General features: G+C 42.2%; 1 protein-coding gene across 3 annotated transcripts; it reads right to left on the reverse strand.

Moving 5' to 3' along the window:
- Positions 1 to 5,190: 5,190 nt before the first annotated feature.
- MKNK1 (MAPK interacting serine/threonine kinase 1) lies at positions 5,191 to 27,382 on the reverse strand (the record flags this gene model as incomplete). Of its 3 annotated transcripts, XM_084528044.1 has the most annotated exons (14): positions 5,191 to 6,987; positions 7,902 to 7,945; positions 8,550 to 8,714; positions 9,270 to 9,464; positions 9,734 to 9,829; positions 10,389 to 10,444; positions 13,483 to 13,587; positions 15,252 to 15,325; positions 16,753 to 16,832; positions 18,232 to 18,329; positions 19,145 to 19,241; positions 22,709 to 22,816; positions 26,394 to 26,565; positions 27,261 to 27,382. In XM_084528044.1, 11 exons carry the CDS (start codon positions 19,239 to 19,241, stop codon positions 6,759 to 6,761), a joined length of 1,239 nt encoding a protein of 412 aa, XP_084384170.1. The 3 variants fall into 3 exon arrangements, with proteins under 3 accessions (XP_084384170.1, XP_084384169.1, XP_084384171.1); XM_084528045.1 differs by lacking the exon at positions 5,191 to 6,987 and having other exon boundaries at positions 7,898 to 7,945; positions 19,145 to 19,243; XM_084528043.1 differs by lacking the exons at positions 22,709 to 22,816; positions 26,394 to 26,565; positions 27,261 to 27,382 and having other exon boundaries at positions 19,145 to 19,259.
- Positions 27,383 to 27,396: the final 14 nt, after the last annotated feature.

A 27,396-nucleotide genomic window follows, 5' to 3' on the forward strand; every position in this document is an offset into this window, starting at 1 on the left:
AGCTGAGATTTCAGGGAGAGGTAACAGGGACAACTTTCTGGTTGCAGACGGGGCTGGGAGCTGGGACTGTGCACCAGGTTCAGGATCAGACTGTTCTGCATTTTCAGCCCAAACCCCAGGGCTGTATTCAAGCTGCTAGAACAGAGATCATTGCTGGTTTTCTGCGATGAGACTGCATGGGGAAATTGGATGCTATCGTAGTTTTTTTTTTGGCATAAATAGCTGGATGATGGCTTGCAAAGCTGCCCAAGTGGTTTAGACTTCAAATGAAGAGAAATGGGATAGCCAAACCCTGGAGGGCCCCTCATGATATTCCCCCATAGGAGATGGAGCCTCTTCCAGGTTCAAGTGAGATGAAGTAAACTGCTCAGAACAGGGGCAAGTTTTATAGATGCCTCTTCCTGCATTGCAATAAAGCTGACAACACCTGTAGAGATATGAGGGAAAGCGCTTTGCTCTGGTGAAAAAGCAGAGAAATGGCAACACAGAGCATTATATCATGGTGAGACAGTTCTAAGACACGGCATTAGGAAAGCTTCATCCAGCTGGTTTCACAGGAGGACACGTGGGAGATAACAGGAATTGTCTGTAGGGAGGGGTAGTACAGGAGAAAGCCACTGTGGGACCAATCCTTGCCAAAGGCAGATGGAAATTTGGTACCAGTCATGGCAGGGATAGGCGTTTTTCTCCAAAAGCAGCATGTTCCATGGATAAAGTCACAGAAACAAAACAAACATGCACACATGACATCACAAGAAATCCAGTTCCTGGATTGTGCCACAGTGCCTCCTCGCAGCTGAACAGTGCTGAATGTGGCCTTTTGTTATTCCTTATTGTAATATGTAATTATTATGTAATTATTATTCCTGATACAGAATGAAAGGCACAGCAACCACCTTGTGTACTGGTCAAGCAGGCTGCAATTAAACCATGCCAAACATTACTGCAGGGAGCCATGGGTACACCTGTAATTGCCCACTGTAGGTGCTTTAAGGCTGCAACAGTTCATATTGAAATTGTTCCTATAAAACAGTTCTCTGACCAAGGAGCACAGGACTTGGCCCCAGGTTCCCAATTCACCAACCTGCGTTAGTCTTTGCTCTCCTCCTGCACAGAACTCCAGGAGTTCTCTCCTTTTCATTTCACAACAGCCTGGAGAAGCTCTGGTACTCTGCTGGAGCCCCCCTTGGCTAAACAAGTGGAGCTAAACCTGCTGCAAGGCAAACACCTGGAAACAAATGAGTGAAACTGGGGGAGCTAAAGGAAAAAAAAAAAAAAAAGAAAAAAAAAAAAAAGAAAGAAAAAGGAGCAGGAAATATATGAAGCAACTCTGCTTTCCCCACAAGCAGCCTGGAGCTAAAGAAAACGCCACAGCTCTCAGTGCAGCTGACCAGAAGCATTCTCTGAATGAAGTCCAGGGTGATTTAGGGTGAGGGAATGGTGGGGGAGACACAATCTATACCCTACTTCCCCCGTGACAGTGTTGTCTAATAACTTGCCATAGGATTTTGATCTGAAGGAGGACCAAATTAGGTTATGAGCTTGCTGTCAATGAAACAGAAAACATCAGGCTCCCAGCTCCTTTGCTTGGTGTCTGCCACACGCAGCCCTTGCCCTACTTCTCCCTTAGCAAAGCATTTCGGAAGGCCCCATTCCCCCTTCCCTCCCACTCCACCCTGAAGCAAAGTTGATGAACCGTGGCTCCTTGTCACCCTGCCAAACCTCGCTAACTGATCGCGGTGTGAAAGCAGCTGTGACAGGCAGCAGCTGAAGAGGCAGCATCAAATTAAGCAGCTGGAAGGGACCCAGCAAAGCTCTTGCTGCTCTCTGTTACCTACTGCATGAGTCAATTCTCACCATCCTCAGCATCCCCTTATGTTTGACTGGGTGCAGGGCCCGATTCCCTGAGCAGCCCATTCCAGCCAGTCCCCACTAAATAATCTAGGCGCTGAAGCATTTCTTGCAGGGCTTTTTCCCACTGGAAGAGAATTCGTGGCTCAGTGACGTCTCCCTCCAGACCCGCAATAGCTTTTTGTGCAAACAATGCCAGTGAAATGCCACCATTGCTTTTACAACTTTTTGTTTTGTTTTTGTTTGAGAGAATTGTGTTTCTGTGCTCGGAGCATTTTGAATGCGCTGATCGAATCTGGCAGGAGTAACCAAACACACACACACACACATCGCCTGGGAAATGGAACAAGGAGGGAAGGAAGGATACAAGCAAATATTTCTACAGGATTGTCAGGCCTCTCAGTTTCCATGGCAGTATGTTTCCATGGAAGCCAAATTTGAAGCCTGTTGCTGCCACTGGAGTGGCCCAAAGAAAAATTATTAGTCTTGAAAATTAACCAAGCTGCTCTCTACCTTGAGAGCCAGCCCACCCACAGCCCTAAAAAATATATATACACATGTATAAAAACCAGCAATTTCCATCTCTGATAAAAGATTCAATAAGCACATGAGGAAGGAGGAGAGAGGAGGAGAAAATACCACACAATGACAAACAGGAGCTTCCTTTTATGCAGCCAACAATACAGCAAGGTTTCCAAAACACACTGGCAAGCACAGGGCTGAATGTGCTTTATGAAATATTTCACACAAAGGTCGACAAAATCCTGCAAAGCGTTCTGTACCACCAGATGCTGAGGGGACAAAAGGAGGGCACCTTGAGACTAGTGCTGTGGGGCTGCCGTTTGTTTGTTCAAAGCAAAGCCCCTTAATCATGCTTCTACCTCCCCAGCTGCTTGCTCACCCACCTCACTGTAAAACATAGAGGAAAGGGAAGATTTTTTACTGGGGGCATTCTTAGTCAACATTAAAGAGCAGCAGCACTTATTTTCCTTGCTGGTCAGGCTTATGAATGCTTGAAAAGTCTCCTTTTTCCTTATCTGCCCCATTTCCCCACCGAAGAGGTCTCTGCAGCCCCTTTCATTTCCCTTTAGCCAGGTAGCCCATGCAAACTGCCTGCTTTATTGCCAGTAACCAAAATAGTGTTGCACAGAGACTCAGCCCTTTCTGAGATGGTGCAATTCAGTGACGAGATGCAGGCCTGTCTATAGGAGGCCTGGACGCAAGTTCAGTGACGATAGCAAACCTATTTGAGAGACTATTTCGAAAGGACAGATCACCGAGACTCTGAATTTGTGACTTCCACCCAGAAACAAGTGCTATTCCCCCACTGAAATGGAAAAAGTAGCATAAAGTGCACCTAATTGGGCCTTCTGGGGATGTAAAGCCTAAAGAAAACTCAGCTGTAATTGAAAGATAAAGATCAGAGGGGAAAGAGGCCTCTGTGACAAGGGGGGCCCTGTTAGACCAGCAGCTGAATCTGACTTCGATTCTCAGTTTGAGGCAAAGAGATGTGAAATCAGTACTACTGAGGAGTCTTTTTTGTATCACGTATCACTACAAGGCCTCCTGTGCTCTGTGCTACCCCTCCTACCAGGGGAAGAAGGGACGAGAAGCAGGTGGTTTTAAAGCCCTGAACTAACGCACCTGATCGGGACATGGTGGGAAGACTGCCTTTGGAAGGAAGGTGAGCACAAATGCAGGGCCTGCTGTAGGGTTTGGGATTCCCGTTCTGTTCAGACTTCTGGAAAAGGAAACAAAACCCAGTGCTTGACACAGACTGAGCTGATTGTTGCAGGTGAGCCATACAGGGACACACCAGCAGCACTGCATCCCACCTCTCACACCGGCTACCTTTAGGGCAAAACAGCCTTCTCCACGCAAACTTGTATGGACTACAAGCCATAAACCTCCAAAGAACCTCAAAAACTGCTCAGCAAGAAGCAGTCAGAACTAGTTTACATCTGCCAACAGAACAATTGGCTTAAATCAACACCTTTTCCCTGTCTGGGGAGGTTTTCTTAGCTCCTACCATTACGCAGCTCTGGCATGTACTGCTACCAGCTGTCAGCCTCCCTCTCTGCCAGAGATTAATGCCTTGAAGGAAAGCATGACCAGATTCTAGTTCTTCAGTACGAAGCCCAATATTTTACCTTCAAGCCCTGAACAGATGAGTTTGCAAGTACGTACCAGTGGGGAGCAAGGATGCTCTAATACAGGTCACACGTGGAGGCGGCTGCTGGCAGCATCCAAGGCAGCTGAGAGCACCACGAGAGCCAGATGGGGCCACAAGCCATCAGTCGAGAGGCTCGGCATAACCTTCAGGCAAAGCGTAACCATTCAGTGCAAGTCCTGCTCAGCACTTCCAGCATTTCACACACCAGCGCTTAAAATCCTTTGCACAGCACACATCAACAGCTGAAGCTTTCCCTTCACACAGGAGGCTTCAAGCCCAGAGGAGCACTTGCTTGCCTGGGAACGGCATCGCTCAGACCTGCCTGGCTGCGGCTGTGAAGGGATGAGGAGTCTCTGTAGGGTAATGCCACTAGCCAAAGGCAATGGCAAAAATAGCCCCAAACTGAGGTTCTCTTTGGATATTTCAACCTCTTCTCCCATGCTCTCTTGTAAAAAGAAAGCAAACCTGGCCAGCAAGCCAGTTTTTTCCTCCCTGTGCATTCACATGCATGGGATTCACTTTCCGTGCTGGCTTTTAAAGAGAGAAAAGGGAACAAGGGCTGGTAACAGGTCACCCGAGAACACAGCAACAGCAGCTTTGGTCTTTGAACCAAGTTGCTCTCTCGGGGGCTACCTCTACCAGCAGTGAGTAGCAGCAGGCACAGAGCAGAGCCCACACAGGAGCACTTACCAAGGCATTACCACAGCTACCAGACCCCTCTGGCTCCAGACAAACAGCATAGTTAATGTCCCCACTGCACAGCTCCATGCTAATGCTCCTGCTTCAGCTTCAGGAGTCTGACAGGCTTTGGGGCTCCATCCAGGAGTATTTTACATCGCACCACCACTCCTGGCCAACCTTCAGTCTTTTTGCTTACACAAACCAAAAGGGAAGAACACAAAATGTAACTGGGCAGACGAGTTCCTAAGCTCACAGGCCCTCAGTTATCTGATATTTTATGAAGGTCAGAAGGATCTCAGCCAAACAAAGCTGAGACCACAGGAGCTCCAGAGACCAATAAAACAACAGTCATAGAAGTGAAGAGTATACTTAATCTTCAGAGTATGTCTTAAACCCAGCAACACAGAGAATTAAGCAAGTAATTCGTAATTTGTGTCACCAAAAAAAAAAAACAAGAGAAAAAACCACACAAGTTCTCAAATGTGTTAAATCCATAACTTAAAATATTTTAATAAAAACAAAGCAAAATACATTTCATAATCCACTGGCACAACGTATAAAATTTTTTAAATAAGAACACCTTTAATATTAGTCACAAAATACAGCATGTTGTATAAAAATAGCTTGCACGCACACTGATAAAATATAATGTAAAACTGCTCTGAACAGCCCATGCAGAGACATTCAGCCTTGACTTCTCTATTTCCAAGCACTTGTTGGAGCAGCCACTTCACTCCTTCTCATTCACCTTGCGAGTGTTTTGTGCTGGCACTGGGGGCCCTCCTCCTACCCCTCTCCACCCTGCGTACGATGCCCCAGCAAATGTTTTCAGAAATGGCTGGCAAGGTTAAGGTGCGTCACATCGAGCATCCAGCCCGACTATCACAGCTTATGTTTCAGAAAGTGCTCCACAGCCACGTCCTTCTCAATGGACACCTCACCTTGGTCACTCAAAATCTTCAGCTTTTCAGCCAGTAGCCACCCAAATTACTCCCGACCCCTGGTGCATCACAGTGCTGAAGCTGGAACCTGAAATCTGGCCACCCAGCCAGAGGTGACAACGGGAGGCAGAATGCCACAGCTACAGCACTGTTTTTGCACAAACGTACCTTTGCATTTGATAACCCTGAATTATTCACGCACCAAAGGTCACTCAAGCTTGTCCATTCACGTTAACTCCAAGTAACGCATACAAAAGGACTTGAAGGAATATGAATTTCCAGAAAGGAAGATATAACTGAGGATAGCATTAATACAGAAAAAACAGATATTAAATATGAATTCATCTGTTATACTTTGGTTATCAGACTTGAGAGTATAACTGTAAGAGAAGGGGGCACTGGACAAAAAAACGGGATGATATGAAGTACACTGTAGTTGAGAACAAGACACCAGAAAAATAACAAAATACCCCCAACATTTATCCCATATGCTGATACAAACTACCAACAGGATAAAAAAGCAACAAATTCCTCCTCATCTCTACAAGCCCAAGAGACCCATGCACCTTTGCAGTATCATCCACATAAAATTTAAGCCCAGTGAAGGTATGGAGACAGAGATCCATCCAGTCACCTTCACTTCTTGAGTCTACAGATGGAGAATTAGGGCACTGTTGGTTGAGAACAGTCCCCGCTGCTGACACCAACAGCAGCACCTTGCAAGATCTGCCAGCAAAGAGTGCAGCCATAGATATGTAAACTTTATGCTCTGCCAGGCAAAGCAAGAAAGTATTTCTCCCCCTGATGTTTTCAAATTTGAAATTTAAAGCGTGTTCTTCTAAGAAGAAAATATGAAAGGTTTGTGATTTATCACCTCAGATAATACAGCAGCAAACCCATCTTCTCTAGCTTAAAAAGATCAGTTAAATTATCTTAATGCACCAAATCTGACAGGCAAAAACACTCCCATAAAAAGCTATCCCCTTAAAGTTACAAAGCACATCACAAGAGCAAGCTTCTAATCAGAGTCAGAAGCAGAGATGCTTTTATCAGTACCGAAAATCCACGTAAGAAAACAGGCTGATCTTGCCAACCCGTAACAGGAAAGAAGTTTAAAAGGCTTTATGGGGAACTGGCTGAAAGTCACTGTTTTTGGTGGCGTGCGTCATTGCTCTGCGCTTGGCGAGGCGGGATTTGGACGGAGGAGAAAGCTTCATGGAGCACACGGCGTGGGCAACGCTCTCCTGCTCTGCGCTGAGCTCGTTCTCGTGTTGAGACAACTGGCGGTTAAGGGCTATAGCCTCAGCAGCAAAAAGCGTCAGGTCTTTCGTGCTACTGTTCCTTTTGGGGGAAAAGGAGAAAGCAGTTACAACACACGCAAAGAGTCACTGGAGCTGGTTACCCTCAGATAAAAATATGCATTTCCAGGCAGTTTTCTTTCTCTTATCAAAATATTGACAGAGCAGGCAAAATGACCAGTTATTACGTGAATCTCTCCTCGTTGTGACAACCAGCAATACGTAACAGAAACACACAGGCTTTGCAAACAGCTACAGCTCTAGTCCTCAGTCTGCCAAGGGCTCCCCAGGTAAAGCCAGGTAGCCACTTGGCTAGCACACATTAAAAAAGGACAAGCACACGGGGCAATGCTGTCTTTCTTCAGAGATCTGCAATCCCACTAAAATTGCACACCTGGCTTCAGGAAATGCTTTTCTGAGGGCATAAAGAACCTGGAGTCACCAGTGGCAGACGTAGAAATGGAAACAGATGTGTGACTCAGACCCTCTGGCATACAAACTCTGCCATCCTCTTTAAATGAATCCTGCCCTGCTCACAGTTAAATTGCTACTGTGATTACCACCAACTCCAGTGGAAGTCAGATGCGAGTCTGCACATATGATGATTATTCACCCATCAAAACGTAGTCTCTTTGGATAACACACGCCTTTATGCCTTTTTCCCCCTCCTGGGCAGCAAACTGCCAAAACCATCATTATTTGAGTCTAAGATTAGCCATGCTCCACAGGAAACGCCTTTCCCATGAACAAGCAAGATTAGGTTATAAAGAAAAATCACAGCTTTAATATTTCTGATGCTCTTAACAAAATGAGTGCTGTCACATTTATGAAGTAGCACCATTAACCAGGGATCTTATCCCTGATTTGTCACCTCTTATCTGTCCCCATTCCTTCAGTAACAGTTCTTGACCAGTTTTATAGACATCAATAGACATTAAAAAAAGAAAAAATGGTTACCTTTGAAGAACTTGAGGGGTAGGTAACCCCCTTTCAGGAGCCTCCTAGAAGAAGCAGTTAAGAAAAGTTAGTTATGTGTTAGTAGCTGGGAACCAAGCTTCTAATGATTAAAAATCATGCAACTTGCCCAGACTTACAACAAATGGATATTGCATATTAACTACTTTGCTCTGGATTTACAAATCACTGTTGACATATTCCTAAGCCATCTTTCCCCTCACAAGAAGACTGCACCATTTGCTTGGGAAGCTCTCCATAGGGTCTACCTGTTCTTTCCTGAACTGGAAACTAAAGCAAAAAGGAGATACTAATGTTCTTTTAGAACTACTTTTAAAATCTACTAGTGTTCTGCATTACTGTATTAAAAAGTAACACCATAACGCGTGCGCTGCAGTGCTCGGTATCCACAAGACAGCCATTTAAAACACATAAAGAGATAATTAAAAAAAAAATACTTAAAGCTTGACAGAGTCATCAAAATATTTACCGCACAGAGCTTCAGGAAGAATAAAGCCACTGGAAATAATTTAATCAAAATATTAGTGTTAAAGCATGCAGTATCTTTACTAAATGTTTAGAAGGAGGGAGCAGCTTGTTTACGACTCATGAAGAAAATAACCCTTAAAAATGGTAACTGGGAATACGTACTCCTTGAACCCATGAATGCTGCAGAACTTGAGCAGCACTAAGCCGCTCTTTGGCATCACGAACCAGCAACTTTGAGATGAGATCTTTGGCCTCGGAGGATATATGTGACCAGTCCTTGTCGGGAAATTCATACTTGCCTTCCTGAATGCTCTCAAAAAGCTTGTTCTGGGAAAAGAGAAAAATTAATTTAAACGGCAACTAGAATGCAACCAGATGATTTCTCAGGTGGCTTTCTTCTTACTCAAATTTATCCACCTAACGTGGTGAGTGATAGCTGAAACCATGCGGTCTCCTTCCTGAGTCAATGGAGAGTGAGAGGCAGCTCCACAGTGATTCAGCACATCCTCAGATGGCCGTGATACACTCGCTGCTGACAACTCTCTCTCCCCACAGAAACAGTGAAGTCAATGTACTCAGTTTTAAGAAAGAAAAAATTCAAGCCCTGCATGGAGACTCTCTTGGAGCTCAGCATCCACCTCTGGGCAACCTGCTCCTGTGCCTCACCACCCAAGGGAACAATTTCCTCCTAACCTCTAATCTAAATCTCCCCTCCTTTAGTTTGAAGCCATATCACCAGCCTTAATTCTCAGTGTGGGCTTATCTTCCCACATATCTGGTTCTGTTACACAACTCTTCAGCGTTGGTATTATGGCTACTCTTACACCCTACATTGATGAGGCTAAGTGCACTCTCTCAAGCGTGCCCTGTACATGCACTCACCTGGCAAACTCTGCAGACTTCTCCTCTGTCCCAGCCACAGTCTGTGCCACAGTTGCCCACAAAAGGGGGGTAACCGCTGAGCATGATGTACAGAATCACTCCCAGGCTCCAAAGATCACACCGCTTGTCATAGAACGTGGCCTCCTCTGTGAAGACTTCAACCACTTCGGGTGCCATGTACTCTGCTGATCCACACTAGAAAACCAAATCCGAGCAAATTTTCAAAGGGAGGGCTAAATCAAGACAAAACTCACAGGTAGCTTTTGTTGGTAGTGGTGTTTGTTTTTTTTATTCCTTACCTTTTTTTTTTTTTTTTTTTTTTTTTAACATATGCCTGCTTTAAAAGAACTATCCACACCACTCAGTGTTGATGTAGTAAGCCTTTTGGAAGCTTTCCTCTAGAGACGTGAAAATTTGTTTTATGGTGGAATGGGAGAAACATGAAGCCAAAATAAGTCTCTTACCGGTGTTGTTAGTTCTGGAGTAGTGATGGGAGTACATGCACTATTCAGCTTCACTCCACTACCAAGATCAAAGTCACATATTTTTACTGGCGATACCTAAAAACAAGACAAAATATTACGAGATTCAGAAGATGAGGACTAACGCAGTATGTGTGAACACAGCATCACATGGAAAAACTCAGGACAGAATACAAGCTGTTCTGCAGCAGCAGGCCTAGTGAAACCCATTCTTACCCTGATATTCTACCCCTTGCATTTACCTCATCTGCCCCAGCTGCTCCCACATCCCACCACCTTATTTTTCTACTTGGTTGGCTCCACACTGGAGCAGTTTGGGAACTATACAGAATGTGACCAGCAGGACTGCAGATGTTGCTTGTCCATCTGGGTACTGCCTCAGTACAGATGATGCTAAGTTGTAATTGCCATGCCCCCTCTGAAAGCAGCTGGCTTTTTATCATCTAGCTAGATGCTTGCATTTTTACAGCTCACAGAAGAACTTAGCATCTTTCAGGCTTATTTATGTTAAATTTAGTTGAGACTCACTAATTGATTCAGAAATCTTCAAGAAGAGAACAGATAGAATGTAAGCACTGGCTTTGGAAACTAAGTTAAAAAAAATACACTTCAGTAAGTTGAGAGACCGGAGCAGCACCTTTTCTGGAGATTCACACAGGATGTTTTCAGGCTTCAGATCCCTGTGAGCAATACCTAAACAAGAGCACAAATGTTTGTTACAGAAAACACTCTCCTGTTTTACTTCTCATTACTCCCCTGTATTAGAAAGTGGTGTAGAAAATACTCTAGGCCTGAGTTTACACACACACATCCTGTGATGATAGAGCAAATAACCGAACTGCAATGCTTATTTGTAAAAAGCAACCATTGCATCCCGCTATGCCTTTATCATCCTTAAATGTACATAAGTGTCAATCAAGCAAATAAGAACCTGCTAACACTGGAATATTTTGACCTACCCTAAAAGTAAATATGCTAATTATAAATAGCTTATTAAGATGACTTGACCTGTAGGAAAGTTTTCTTGTGTGCACAATTTAGTCAACGGATATTTGTACCTTCTACAGGAAGCTCCTTCTTTCCAGAGGGATCATTTGGTAACTTACTGAACTCCTACCAGTACAGACAGTACCTAAGACGCACTTCCCAGAAGAAAACACTGAGCTCCCAGATGAAAATATAACCCCTTTAACAGCCATGTACAGCTACATATCAATTTCTGAGGCAAAAATAAAAATAAAGGCTTTGGTGTGAGATGCAGAAGAAAAGGGTAAAGGAGAACAACCAGAGGGCTCCTTCATTCACTCAATGGCTACCACAAAAGGCAGACCCAGTTGAGAAACACAAAGTATTCATCTGCACAATTCACAGGCAATGGTGGTTCTTTGTGGTCAAAGCGGTTCTTCAATTGCCTAAACACACTTTGCTGGCAGTTCTCCATTTAATATGATCAAACAAGTCTGGAGGGCAGAAAACAAGCAGCAAAAATAAGATCAAGTGAGCAATTTGGCTGTTAACCACCTTCCAGTCTTGCTTAAAAAACCTGCAACTCCAAGCACGCTTGCTACTGCTCTATAGCATGAGGTAAGTATTGTAGCAAGGTATCCCACCAATTTCTGGTTAAGGTTCCAATCTTTTTCAGCACAAACCACAAGACATGACTTAAAATACAACACTGGTATCATAGCATAGCACTGATCAAAGGAATCAGCTTTCAGAATGACAAAGTTCACATTGTTTATGCATGGAAGAGGGGAAACACGACCAACATCCATCAGGATGGCCCATGCTGACATTTACAGCAAGGCTGACAGAACCCCCAGCAGTTAGCTTAGCTTGCAATATGAAACCTAACAGTGCTTTTTTGTATTATAGCTTGAATTCAAATGTCTGATTATATAAGGTTTTATTTTGCAGTCACATACAGCGCTGAGAAAAGAAAACAACTGCCTTTAAACACTCCTCCGGTGGATTATTAGCAATAAAGCACACATACCCCAAGTGGGTGTAAGGCAGTATGATCATCCAGCTGAGTTTTAAACTACTACAAGCAAAAAAAATTAGTTGTCCTCATTCAAATTTTTATTATTTTTTTAAAGCATCTAGCTGTAGTACTTCACTGCTAAGCTGTGCAATAAAACTGCTTTAATTTCCTGTTTACTTTAGCGTTCTGTATGCTACTTACTAATTATTTTAATGTGACACGGAAGAACCATAAAGAGAACAATAAAATGAAAGGGCATGTTGCAGCAGCCAATTCTGCAAGACGTCCCCACTGTAGCAATTCCCAGCAACAGGCAAGAAGGAAAGTCTATTGCTGCTCTAAAGCCATTTTAATGAATCACACCCCTTTTGTATGGGGGAATGGGGAATCAAAAACAAATGCTCCGAGAGAAGTGCAAGAAGATACTAGCTGAGTAGATGTTAAGTATGCTTGAAGAGCATTCCTGGACTTTCATTTGTTACGCTACCTCCTATAGCACTGAATATTAGTTTCTCCACATGTCCAGCCTAAGTTTCCTGTTTCTTATTCACCTTATAACTCAAAGTCAAAATCTTCTAAACATGGATGTTCAAAGATCACATTTTCTACAAGTTTAGAACTCTGAGTCGTTGCATGGCCAGGCTATGGAGATTAACAAGTTTCCTAATCCAAATTATTTTTTTTCCTCACATTGAAATTAACCTCTGATATCATAGTCATGACATGCAACAAGATCCATATTCCTCAGTTTTACCACTTTATTTATTCCTTATGCATTGCTACGCTCTCGTTTTGACAGGTTCAACCTATCAAGGTTGAAATACCCTGATTTCAACTTCTCAAGCACATGAGCAGTCCTGCGACTTTAAAGTAAAGCCTAGAACTAAATGTTTTATTGAACTGAAGCCAGCACTCAACAATTTCAACAGCAAGCAGACCTGCTGATGACCTGTAAAATCTGTCTAATAAAAATGTCAAGATGAGCAGAGAGTTTACCAAAATAAACAATAAGCATAGCCTTCAATTATACATCATTTTATTCAGAGGTAGTCACTATAATGAAATGAAAGCAAACATTAAGTAAATCTGCTTAATCTATGCAGCACCAGATATCTGGACATGTATCTACCACATCCCACTTGAACACATACCCTAAGATGCACACAGACATTTTGAAATGAACTAAGAGTACTCCAAGGTAGAAAAAACAGGAGGAAAAGATTTTAAAATAAAAGAACTCTTCATAAACTACTTTTAAATCTGAGCATATCCCTCGTGAAATGAGAACATCTCCAAACAAGGACAATGGTTCACTTGCAGGTCTCTCACTCAACAGTAGGGACCTGAATGTGGAGACCAAAAGCTAATACAGAGGTCTTGTAACCAGCAGAAACTTGAGGTAAACACAAAGAAAAGCATCCCTGTAGATCTGAAAGAGGAGGAAATTAAAAAGAAAATCAGCTCCCTTTTGAGCAATCTTTACATGTTAATTAGGTAACATGAACAAGCAAAGAGTTTAACCCTAATGGTAATTCTCCCTGGCTGCTTATTTATCTTTTATTCTTCAAAAGGCTATACCATCTTAACACATTATGAAAAGATCATCATAGAGGAAAACACAAGTCATCTGACATGGCTGGAAACAGAAATGCTAGCTAAGCTAAAGCTGGTCACGTGCGGATAAAAACGAGTTTCATATCCTAATACACAATATCCACTAGTGAAGATGGAGACAGCCTTCTCTTACCTTTTGTATGAAGGAAATCTAGAGCTGAGGCAATATCCCTCACTACCCTGCTAGCTTCTCGTTCATTGAAGTGCTTCCGCTTTTGGATATGGGCCAGGATGGAGCCTGCAAGAGTAACAGGTGGAAGAGGAAACCTTAGTACAAATGCTGCCTGTGCTGAGAAAATACTGTGAATAGAGGGTTAAAATACAATTGCCATTACTGGTCTGCAGTAGAAGGAAAACTGACGTCAGTATGAACAGGGCCAGAGAGAAACCATTTAGAAAGGTTACTTTTGTCTCAATATCATCAAAACGAAAAGACATTCTACCTGCAAATACACAATTCCCACTGACATCAAGGTAAGGCTCACACAGTAACTTGAGGCAAAATTTGCCCAGGGATGTGACATCTGAAAAGAACTCGGCTATGAGCATACTGAAGGATTGGTAACTTGCTCAGAGCACCGTTGGTAACTTTAAGAAAGGAAAAAGGCTTTTTTTTCCCCTTATATTTAAGTGAATTTCATCAATCTTCTCAAAACATTAAAAAAGAAATCTTTAAAAACTAACTACACATAATCCAGAGATCCAACCACATTAAATAGCCTTACTACTGTCTTCCATTTCCTTACCCAGAGAGCTATGTTTATTACAGCAATCAGGCAGAAAATTTCAAGAAGTAACTGACATTTGTGATTAGCTCTGAATACAGTAAACATTTTATACCTCAGGTGATTTTGTTTTTAATCTTAAATTCTAGATGTGGAAGGAAACCTGCCATCCTCTGTTGTGAGATATCTTATTCTTACACCATCAATGCTGCCACCACTCCTCCACAGTGAGGAATCAGACAGGAAAAAGGAAAGATGTTTGCTGGCAGAGACAGTCAGAAAGAAGGATGGACAAAGAAACGCTTCAGATGTGCTTTGAAATAGCATTTCAGATGCCCGGAGGAAGGCCAATCTGGACTGGATTATCAGATCTCAAAGACACAAGGCTTCCCTTGCTGATGACACCACTTTTGAGCTTAACAGAGATTTCTTCAGGGCACAGAGTTCAAAGGATTTTCCTGGTATAGTTGTTTTTGCAGCTTTAGGAAGTTCCTGAATGTCACCATCCTTCAGGAAAAGCCCACAGATTTTGCAGAAAACAGATCTGAGCCACCTGACGTGCTCATTTCACTAAGCAGGCTTACTTCAGAATAAACCTTCTGAATACAGCTGATATTCCAAACTCTCTCAGGTAAGAATTGTGTCAATGGAAACATATTCTCCAGACTTTATATTCAGCACTCATAGAAAAATCCTACAAACAAAAACAATAGTAGGGCACTCCTGCCATGGTTGTACCACCTCTTCAGCATTCCTCAGAAACTAAAATGTCATCCAGTATCTTCCAAAATCCGTTTCAGAGAAAAAAAAGAGGAAGACTACTGAATCGTGCAACTTCAGTATACTAAGCTAAATTTTAGCACTTTTGCTGTCAAAATGGTACTTTGCCTGAAGGTACACTAAGCAAAGCTCTGCTTTAGTAGAGCTGGTATTTCTATCACTTAGCTATTGAGAGGGATTGCAACAGCAGCACCACATCCATCCATATGCTATTTTCTTTTTTGCAAACACAGGTATCTCTCAAGAATGGCCATAATTTAAGCTTTGTATATACTCTGCAGCTTCTTTGTCTTAAAATTATCAACCATTTACAGCAAGCTCTTCATTTTCCTATAAAACATTGACAAAAACAAGACAACATGACTCAACGAGCAAAGGCACAGTTACTGGACAGTACCTCCTCGCAGCTTCTCAAAGACAAGGTAGTATCTTGCGTCATCTTCAAAAAATTCTATTAATTCCAAAATGTTCCTTTAAAAAAAATAGCAGAATGAAGCACAGCATAAAGAGAGCAATGAAGAGTTTCACTACGGATAATCAGGAAGTGCCAGAAGTAACCAAAAATAAGAGTAGTAATTACACGAGTTGCTTTGGTTGCCTGTAGCATTAAAATCACATTTCCAATTCACACTGAGATTTAAGCAGTGTAAACAGGCCAAACACCAAAATTTTCATCAGACAGGATTTTGAATGCCTTCTGCTACTGCTCAATTGAGGGGAAGATAACTGATAATAATAGGCTGTATTCGATCATTTGGAAGAGAGCGTTTGTGCTGAAGGCAATAGCAAAAAAATAATTAAATTGGCATTCTTTCTCTCTGGAAATCACAAGGCAGAACACACAGGGATTGGAGGAGACAGGCATTTGTCAGCATGACATTAAGTTTGGTTCATAACTTGCCATTTTTAGACTAACTTCTGTTTAGCTAGCATACAGTCTTTGCAGTGCAACATATATATCCCAGGTTGCCCTCAGAATGTCCAACCTTGAAGTTAGATTTCTTCAAAACTTATAGAAAATACAAAATCTGAATTATGCATGTGCTCATGAGAACTGCCGTTTTTAAATCAGTTATGCACTGGGTGACCTTGTGTGCTCTTAACTGCACACAGAACGAATATTAATCTGCTTTTCTATGGCACAACTTAAACCCACGACTTCGGTAAACAAGCTTGGTTTTAGATTATCTTTAAGCATCATAATAAAAAATAAAAGTTTAATGTGAGCTACACAACTGTACTACAGATAACAGCTGCAGGATATATTCTAACAATTACAGAACAAAGACATCTAAAGGAGTAGTTTCAGAATTGGCTTAAACTGGTCTCAGAGCACACTGCCACTGGCAGCGCAGGCTCTCGCTCCTTGTCAGACATGACTGGCAGCTTTACATTTGCTTTATCCTGTGGCTGTGTGAAGTCAGCACACTCATTCAAATGAAAACTAAATTAGCTTTTAGCTCATCTAAGAGTTCCAGTGCAAAAGCAGAAGGACTGACACAAAAGAGGAGGCAAAACCACACATTAAGAAAGGAAGGGCAAGACTGTTGCATTCAACAGCAGCTTTAACCAGATCGGCTTTTGCCAATGATGAAATCACAAGGGAAGTATCAAAACGCTGATTCCTTATTTGGACAAAAGCCACATATCATTGAAGCACAGTCAGACTACACTGACCTGGATGCTGATCAAGCTACGTGACTTCATTTGTAAACATTTCCCTAAACTTCCCAGGTAAGAGGAAATTCTCATTTTGAGCAGGTCAAGTCTGAATTTCAACTGGTTTTACGGAGACTACTGCAAAGCTCCTAACCAGATCGCATATAAAGAGGTTTAAATCAAAAATAAATAAATAAAAACTCAAGATACTTTAAATAAACACGAGATTCTATACTTACTTGTTACCCTGGCACTGGTACAGCGTTTCTATTTCTCGAAAAACCCGACTCCGACTGTGGCCAGCATTTTTTTCAATGATCTGTGGAAAGAGACAGAGCTCGTATTTGGAAAATGACTGCAGGAATTCTGCATGTGGGTCTAGAATTGGATAACTGATCTAGAACCTGAATCTCATTCATGTCCACCAGAGAGAGATACTCCACATCTGTCTGTTGAACTTCTCTGTCATCTACTGACAGTGTCAGCAGAGTTCTGGAAAGCATTCAAAGCCCAGGAGAAATGAGAACAGGAAGAGAGGAAAGGAACTAAATCCACATGTTACCACAGTGACTGAGCAGTTACCAGAAGCTTTTTCTTGCATCATTTTTAACTCTGATGTGCACAAAAGGATATCCTTTTGAGTTCTGGCAAAAATAGATTTGAGTCATATCAGACACTGAACAGTGAAAGAGGCGACATTCATCATTACAGGCATTTAACTAAGAAGTAGTAAATTTGCCACAGAAAGAGACATTGGCTCATGCTGCAAGTTTCACAGAGACCCAGCAGCAGGACCTAAGGTATTAAAGCAGACATACATGGAATCTCAAAGCCCTTCTGCACTGCCATCAGAAGTCACCTGCCTTCACACACTCCTCAGACTGGAAGAGAGCAAAGGACAAGGGCTTTCCGCAGAGGCTGAGACTGAAAGACTGCTACGTGAACTGAAAGCTCATGGCATTACTGCAAATACTCCCACCACCCCTATTTGGGATCGGTTTCTCCTTTTTACAGCCAGATCTCTCCAGTATCTGAACCCGTCTAACTCATAAAGTAGCTGCTTATGTCTAACCATAGATTTCAACAGTTTCACAAAGTTATAGCATCTTCAGGATGAGGTTTTCGAAGAGGATTAAAATTTTGTGACTATATTTTTTGCAGAAGAATCAAGCATAAAGTTTTTCTATTACTACTTGTGCTGTTAATTAAATGGGGAGACTCACGCCAACCACAAATCTGTAAATGAGCCCTTACAACCAATATAACAGCATTACAGAAAATTCACCCCATCAAAAAATAAAATAGTTTTACATGAAAAATGTCTGTATTTGCTGTTCAGAGAGCATCATTCTCAAAAGCCTGCATTACTTGGTAGGCCATCCTAGATAATGACTGCCTCTTCTAACACAAGACAAGATAAAAACAGGTAGGACTACAATCAAATCAGAACAGGAGAGAAAAGCAGGCCCCGAGATCAAACTGTTACATCGTCATTTACTGTCTGGGACTTTTATCTGCAGCAGATATTCTGGTTTACTCCGGAGGCACAAGACTCAGAATGACAGATCTATCAATGGTTATAAAACAGGTTGATTTCAAGCATCAAGAATTTTCTAAAAGCTTTTGCTATTACACACTATTACAGGTTTTCACTGAGATTCTAGGAGTGAGAAAACACGTTACAGGCGGAAGTGACACTGCTTTTAATCTGTACTTACTTTTACTGCATATTCTTTCCCAGTTTGGAGGCTGACAGCACCCTGAACTTTTGCATATGCTCCCTCGCCAAGACGTTCAGCAGTCAGCTTGTACAAATCTGCCAAAGAAATCCAGCAGACAGGACACATTAGCCAAAGCATTTCAGTGAATACCATCAAGATGAGCTATTTATCTGATGAGCATCCGTCACATGACAGCAACTGAGAAAATTCCCTTGGCAATGAAGACAGAAAATAGATTTATGCAGTATGAAAGTAGATATGCCAGACTTAATTATGCTTCATTTTTCACTTTTTTTCCCCTCCTCAAGTTCCAAGCAAATTTAAAGTAGATTTACTTCATCCCAGCAGCAAAATTACAAGTTTGCTCATACAGGCAACATCTTATCTCACCGACTGCTAGGATCGCATCCACCTTCCCTGTCTTCATTTAAAACTTGGAACTAATTTTGTTGAGGCAGGAGGCATTTCACTCCTTGATCAGAAAATGCCTACCACACCAGATTTACTTGCAGATAGTGTTTTGAGTAGAATTAAAATTTTAAGACTTCACTCCAGAGGATGGCTACCATCTCAATTTGCCATCTACCTTAAATGCTACCTACCCACTAAGTTTTGTACCGACCAAGGTTTGTCTCACTGAACTGTATTCTACTGACAACACACCAGCATTTGTGCTCACATCTAGTCAGTCAAAACACTGTTCCTATTAAAAAATCAAGCATGAATTGGATGCATAGTTTTCACAGCTACCAGAAAAAAAAAGTGACCAAAGACTGAAACATTGCAGACAAAGTAATACAAAAATGTTGATTTATAATGTTGGCCAAAAAGCAATGTTTAGCTATTAAAATGGTGAACAACAGAGAGAAAACAAACCATTCTAATTAAAAGCTCAGAAACTGCCACCAACCTTCAAATTTCCCAGGGACATGATCTGTGGCTCGGGTTCTTTTCTTCTTTTTTCTTTTCCCACTGTCTGCTATGGGGAGAGGCTGACTGCTGACCATCTCTGTGTGGCAGAACATAAAGGTGCTTAACACACAATTGATTACTTCAGGAGAAAAACGAACACACACTCATCCATTTATGTCCTTAAGCTATCCAACAGTCTCCCTGGTTCTTCATCACAGGCTGACATCTCTCCCCCAAAACAACAGAGGAAAGCTAAAAAGACAATTTCAGTTATGGTTACCAGCTTTTGGGAAGCTTGATTAAAAAAAATGTAAAAACAGAAGAAAGTAATTATGAATCTGTTGTTAATTTTCCTCTCGCAGCAAGCTAGAGCAAAGCACGGGAACAACCTCACCAGCAACCACCATGAGCTACCCTCAACATAAAACATGCCGTGAATTGTAGAACAGCTCAGGTTGGAAGGCTGAAGACAGGATTTTCAGCCTTCCTAAGGGTGCCAGGCTATGCTATGCTACTGTTCCACAGACGTTTTCAAGTCAGCTTAAGAAAATGAGCTCCCAAGCAGAAGGAAGGTGGGGAAGGGGAAGGGTTTTGTTTAATTGCATCTCAAACAAACCAGCAAAACGAAGCAACCGCAGGACTCGCCAGGTCAGAGGAGCAATCTAGGTCAGCTTACGCTGACAACAGGCCAGCAACACATTTCTCATAGAGCCATGATTTCCCTTTCTAAACCAGAGATCAGTGGATAACCTATGCTCCAAAGTGAACAGCGTTTGTGGCATTTAGATTTTTCTTTTTCCTGCATTACCAGCTGCAGATATTACAATAGCTTAGTCAGAGGTAACAATTCACTGATGCAAGATAATGGGGCAGAAAAAGAAAAAACAGCCTCTTGTAATTACAGGAGGTCTAAACAAAAGCAGTGCCATACGCCTTTTCTGACAGAGGCTGCTTCATACAGCTAACCTGTCTCCCAGAAGCTTAAATGACTCCACAGGGCACTCACACGAGCATTTCTCCATAACTTCAGTAATATCCTGCCACGTTGGTGCTAACAGTTGAAAATCATGGCTTAAATTCTTTAAGGCAGAAACGAAGCACTGCTAAAACATTATAGAGCCAGTGGGATTTCTAAATTCACTAATAAAGATCTTGTATTACAGAAAAAAAACTAGATCCCTAGAAATAGTATAATTCTGAGAACACTGGCAATGACACTAGAGCAAGCCCTAAAAACAACTTTTCTGGCAATTCTCCTTTAACAGAGAGCCTTTTTGAACAGAAGGTTGTTTTTTAAACTTCCTAACTGTTTTTCTGCCTTTCACTGTTTCCAAGGTACTCTTACAACACTGAAATTCTGAGGCAGAAAATATTACACAACAATCTACCAATACAGCAAAGCAAAGAAAAGGGACTTTTCTTGTCAATATCTGTCAGTAACAGCTCTTATGAAAGTCACTTAGAACTTATACCTTGTCTCAAACAGCCATGCTATTTTGAAAGCCCTCTCTCTTACTGAGCCACTCAAAAATGCATCACTCAAAGCCACAATCATCTCATCATGACAACAGTAAATCCTAATTTTCAAGTCTTAAGCAGAAGGCACGAAGAGATCATCACAATGGAAGACAAATGCAAGTCCTGAAACAGAATAAGAAATATACAGGCATGCATTTTACCTACTTCTGAGGAAACAATTTTTTTTTAACTCAAACTGATGTTTATATAATTTCACTTTAACTTTACTTTTTAAAGCTAGGCTTTGACAGCTGTCACTTCATCCTGCATTAGAAATTATTCTGAGTTGGGATTAAAACAATGCACGTGAAGCCGCTCAGAGTTAAGAGCTGGTCTTTTTGAAGGAGGCGCTTGATTTCCAGAAAGTGTTAAACAAGTCATTTTATTGACTTGTCAAAGGGTCTGGTCATTTAGTCATACCCAGAGAGTTCTATTGCGTTTCAAATTTTACGTGGATTCAGAACTTTTAAAGGAAACTAAAAACTAGGAAAAAAACAGGAGACAAATCCTGCACCTTAGCAAAACTGACATCTTTTTTCACGACCATCTCCTGCACCCTGCCAGTTGGCTATGGTATTTACACCGGTGTTTAATAGCTCACTGCATTATTTCAATTCCCTTTAGTCTGACTCAATTCCTAAATTACAGCGAACCGCTTCCTTGAAACCAGGAAGTTCAATAGTCATCTTTACAGAAACCAAATTACTGAAAAGCTGATGTTTTTACCCTATAGTCTAGACCAAATTTGCTATCAGACATGCATGAAATGTTTGCTAATTAGATTTATTTTTTTTTTGCCCTTCCGTTCTGCAATTTCACATCATCGTGTAGTTTCCTTCTCTGCCAAAACAGCTTTTCCTTTTAAGATATCATAGCTTCATTCTCATTATTCAGTGTGTTATGAGGTACTAGTCCTAAGCTTAATGACTGCAATGACAATAAAATTCCTTTTAAATCAGGCAAATGCTTTAGGAGTTCTTCAAGCTTTCAAAGCAATGTGTTTCTGTGACCGTATACCGAGGAGTTTCTGATGACACTGGAAGACAGCGTGCCTCAGCCATCCAAGCACTGCTCGGGCGCTTTGCATACTGCATGACTACCTCTTGTGACAAGGACACTTGCTGCTCTCAGGAAACTCACCCTGCCAGACAGAAAGCCCAGACTGGATGAACTGCTCTGGAGGGAAACAGCCCACAGAGACATCAGGTCCGAGAGGAACACTTCACTCTGTCATTTAAAGGTCATTTTACAACGTGGCCCGAAGCGTTGAACCCCTGCTTCCAACAAATGAACTTGTCCACCCACCTTGTAATCTATTCTGGCTGAGTGCTGGCAGGTGAGAGTGGAACAGCATTTGGTGTTTGGAGCAGACTAGTCGAACTTTTGATAAAGAACACTTCTTACGTCCCTCTCAACCGTAAGAGAGTCAAACTGCTCTCTAAGAGACTACAGTCCAACTAACAGCCTGACAAAAGCTGAAGAAATAGACAACAGTTCCAATTCTGATCTGTCCTTCTTTTCCAGACAGGTCAGGATTACTGCTCACAGGATAACACAACCCAGCAAAATCCACACTGTGAGGAAAAGAAAAAGAGTAAGTTTGTCTTAACTGCAACTTTGTTGAAGTCCTGCATGTTGTTATCATCATAATTCAGTGTTGAGGCAATATTTAACATATGCATTATTCAGAGCTTGTGTGGGAAGGCGATAGTTACAGCCTTTTCCTTTCGCAATTGTGGCGTCTACAGCTATGTTCAAAAGGAGGAACAAAAGCACTTACCATAAAGAAGGCTCACAAATAACGACAAGTGAAGAACAACAAAAAAGAAATCTCAAGTTTCACTGCATCCATTACCTTTCGTCTTGCTTCCAAAAACTCCATACACACACACGCCAAAATCCACTACCCAGAAGTAACTCCCCTCTCATTCTAATCTGCTTTCCCAAAGGAAGGAAGGGTGGGTTTTAAAACCAAGCACACACATGTCCAGGAAGCATTTGAAGAACACAGTGCGGATGCCTCGTTCTATTAAGAAGCAGATACCTTGGTTTGGGCTTTTGAATTCAAAGAGAGGAAGCAGCTTAAGCAGAGAGTCCAAGTGCTACCACCTGCTTCAAAACTGGGTCTTGCTTGAGCCGGGCTATTCTGTAGCTGAAAAGGAACACAATCACACATTCAAAAATCACAGAAATATTGTTATATACGTTAGAGTAGTGCCCAGAGTCTCAAGAGATTGCAAGAACCCATTGTGCTGGGCTACATGAGAACACAGCAAATGCATACCCACCCCCCACATTAAAAAACATAAAAGCTCTACGTACAGAATGCAAAATAGAATTATTTCCAGTGTTCCAGGCATTTCAGCTGAAGAACAGACCCCATTGTTAGTCTTGCAAAAACAGTAGAGGGATTTGTGGTGTTTATTAGTTCCTGCTGTTACAACTTTGGAGAACCCTAACAGTTTTAGGAATAAAATACAGAATTGCTCTTAACGAACAAGAAGGATCACGCTCCTAACCTACATCAACAGTTTCTCAAGACCCAGCACCACAGCTACAGCTGTAAGAGTCATGAAGTAGCCAAGTTAACATCTATCTTAAAATTTGTCTTGTGAAGGCAGCCAAATAGATAACTAGATCTCCAATAGGTCAGATACACGAGTAAGAAGACATTCAGCTGTGCAAGATGCTGAGAACAGATACCACTAGCGCTGATTTCACTCATAGCAAGCGGCAAGCAAGACAGGGATGTTCAAGTAACACCATCTGAAGAAAAGAATCAGGGATCTTCTGTGGATTCAGAGGATGGCCAAGGCCCTGAATTCAACAAACAAAAATTCAGAGTTGATGTGCTGGCTCAAGATGCTTTCAGACCACTGAGATGGTACCTAAAGCAGATACAGTTACAGAAATATTATGGTCCCACAGATACTACAAAAAATTTTTATTCAGACCGAATAAAAGCCTACTGAGGTCCCTGATGAAGCTTTTCCAATTGAGATTTGAAAATATTACATTGACTAATTGAATAACAGACAAATCAGCACCTTCTGAACATCATCCAGCTGCTCTGTTAATAAACACTCCTTTCCAAAGTCAATACTTACACGTTCAACCTGTTACTGACAGATTCAATAAAACAGTCATGAGTAAGTTCCTTGATTCCACTAGCATGACACACCTGTCACTCTGATTTCAAATGTAAAGCGTGTACTCAAAACTCTTTAAAAAAAAGTTAATCCGCTTTAAAGTTTCAAGCATCCAGTACTTTGGGCAAAGAAACAGAATGGAAACAGATTTCAGTTTCATTTTCCTGCCAATTCAGTTCCTCACGTCGTTCTTGGACATTCCCTTCCCCTGCAACACTGATTCCTCTAGACGTGGCTCATAATGAAGCACGTCTGACTCAGCAGGTGCTGATCCTGCCAAGACCTGCCAGCTGCAGGAAGCTCAGGAAAAAAAAAATAATAATAAAAGACACCTTTGTAAAGTGATTACATGGTGATTAATGGTGCTTGTAACATTACAGGTCAAGAGGTACAGTTTGAAGAGGAAGGATGCCCAATTCTTCAGGACAGCCCTGTGTCAAATCAAGAGGCAGGTTATTTTAATATTCTTTCTGGATTGCATCAAGAAAGGATATTCATTCCAAACTGTAAGTAGTAAGCATTCCTACAAGTCATTCATCTCTATGGTGGTTTGCCATAATTCATTCTTAGCTATCCAAGTTAACTTCTTATATCACCCACAAGAAAACTTTTAATGTAATTTAAGTCATCAATCTGAATTCTCCATGACGAAGGAGGAACTTAAAAACATTCCAGCGCCTTCTCAATAACACACAGGAGCATTAACATTTTAAAATGAGCACCCTAAAGTCCACAGGAAGCCTGAGTGATCTGATTTCATGAAAGAGCAAGTCTGAGAAAACTTCCAAGTTTTGCCTTACTGCAGGCATTACTGCACCACCTACACAGTTACAGCTCACACTATCCTTCTAAAATCCTTCACTCTGAAGGTTACAGCAACCTTTTTCTCTGTCTCCATCCTTCTCTTTGTGATTCCCTTCTGCCTCGCTTTCAGAAGAGCAGAGTCACCTTATCTCCTGTGCATGCAAGTTGCAGAGCCTTCTTGAGACCACTGAGATGGTACCTAAAGCAGAGGCAGTTACAGAAATATTATTGAGCACTTCATGCTCTCAGTTAGGCACTTCCCTTGCCAACTACGCATGGGGTTTCCGAGGTTCTGAGTGAAACCCTCCCGCAATGGGTGGATCTCACTTTGCAGGATGACACAAAGTTACTTCATATAGTTTCCTTCTACCCCAATTTATTATTTCACCATTACTGGGGGAAGAAGGAGAACCTTAATGGAATGGAGAGCATTCCTTTCCCTCTGCTGTGGAGAGAAAATAGCGTATTTTAGCACTCATTCTGTAGAAAAGAGGTCCTCTGATGAGATCTGTGTCTACAATAGAGACAGATGCATTTCTTTAAAAACATTAGTTACCAGTCAGAGTAACAGAAAAAACTTCTTATCCAACTGGACAGATACAAAGGCAAAGAAGGCTGCCCCTGCAATGAGTTAATAGGGGAGGACAGCAAATCAATCTTAAGTTGGCTTAAAAATGCACTGTAATCTTTTCTGCGGCTTGTTCTAGGATAACCTGCCTCTGAGGCAGCCGCGTAGATAAAAGGATATAATAGGTCATAATATTTCATCAGACTAACGAGTAAGCATAAATTGTAAGCTTTGCCTGAGACAGCATGGCATACACGCTGGTTAGAGCACTAAAGACCATCTTCCTTCCTTCCACATACAGCAGTAGAGCCAAACAAGATAGTTAATGCGACTGACGGCTGACAGACAATTCATATTTAACAGCTTCTATCACAGTGCAGTAGAAATTTAGCTGCAAAATTATTTTAAACTCCAAATCATACATATTCGAAATGAGAAAAGTCCTTGTAATAGTACTTTGACTGAACTACTCAAAGCTTCTCTAACCCCTAGAGCAGTTTTAAATTAAGGAGATATACAGGGCAAGTAAGTTCTGAGGGCCACTTACGAAACAGTAAGCTGCTTACCCTCTTCCACATCTGATGGCATCAAGAACTCTCGGAAGACTCTCTCTGCATCACCAATTAGCTCCTCTAACCCCACTCAGCTCCCTTGCTGGTTTTCAAGCGTAAGCCAAAGAAAGTAACTTCTTAGAAGACAGCTTTCCATTTTGTACAAATGCAAGGCAAGCATTTCCTGCTATTACTCAACACCTTGCAACTGATCAGATAAGGACTTTTCGCACTAGAAGAAAGACTACGCAACATACTCACTCCCCTATTATCCAGCAGCCTTTTCTAGAGAGGATAATTAACCAAAAAGTGTTTTTAAAGTCAGGAACAAGAGCGATTTTTCTTCCTGTTCCCTTCTGCTCTACTTTCACCTAAAATTAATAGTCATCGAACTCACTGAATTTTCACATTGGCTATTACAAATTAATTATTTTTAGTCTGTTTTAACATCTTCCTACCTGGAAAGGTATCAGAAGGTGAAAGGAAATTCCCCACATTACTAAATTAATTTTTTGAAGGCATTGGAGAATAATTTTGCAGCATTCATATCATGAAATAACATTATGGTTGACAATACTCAACTTTAAGGGACACTTGAGTGTCCAAGGCACCCAAATCCACTTTAAGCAGAAAGCTGCCAATACCATAAACAGTTACCTTTGGGACCGCCGTGGAAGAGGTTCAGCTCCACAGCTGTATGTTGCCTTGCTTCCATCCAGCATCTGGAAGGCATGGAGAGCAGCTTTGCTTTGAACAGAAGCCAAACCGCATACCTTCAGAGTTACCTGAGTATATACCAGACTTTCCAAGCAAGCCGTGGAGCACTACTCTGTATGGGAAAAAAATATATATATTATTTTTTTTACATGCAACAAGCTCATAAAAGAAGGGGCACACCCCAATTGGCGGTTTATCTTTAAACAAACCTGACACTTGGCAAACAAGTGCCAACACCATCAGGGGCACTTTTGGCTATCACGCACAGTGCTGAAGCCAGCAGCAGAGTTTCCACGGGGCCGTATTCCTGCCTGCTGTTACCACTCCAACTGCTTCACAAGGTCACCCCAACAAGAACAACTGATATTACAGAGGTAAAACTCATGCTAAAATGAGGTTTTCAGTGTTCCTGGGAGCTCATAGTTCTCGGCATTGTAAGACGGGGGAAAATACAAGAACTAGAGGACTCCGTGTGATCATCCCGATCTAAGAACAGCTTATTTGTCTTTATCCCTTCTCCCTCCATACTACGCACATCCTTGCCAGCAAGCAGCCATCGCAGGAGCTCGCAGCCTTGCCACACTTTATTAGAAGAAGCCCTCCGCAGGGAACACAGCAGCTTAACCCCTGGGGAAGGCGCATCTCCGAGCTAACCCGCTCCCAAGCGACTCCCGGGGAGAGAAAGAACCCGGAGCCCTGAGGGAGGAGAACCGGAGAACCGCACCGGCTCCGGCGGGCAGGGGCCACTCGTCCCCTCAGCCTTCCCCTCCCGCACCGTCCCCTCAACCCCGTCCCCGCCGCCCTCACCTCCATGGCGGCCCCGCAGCCTCCCGTGGCGGGGGCGGTGCTGCAGCCACCGGCCCGCCCGCTGAGGGGAAGGGGCCGGGCGCAGGCGCAGGGCTGGCCCGCGGGGGTTGTGCCCCTCACAGGGTGCTCGCAGTCA

Source organism: Aythya ferina, assembly GCF_964211825.1.
Source record: "Aythya ferina genome assembly, chromosome: 8".
Taxonomy (NCBI): Eukaryota; Metazoa; Chordata; class Aves; order Anseriformes; family Anatidae; genus Aythya; species Aythya ferina.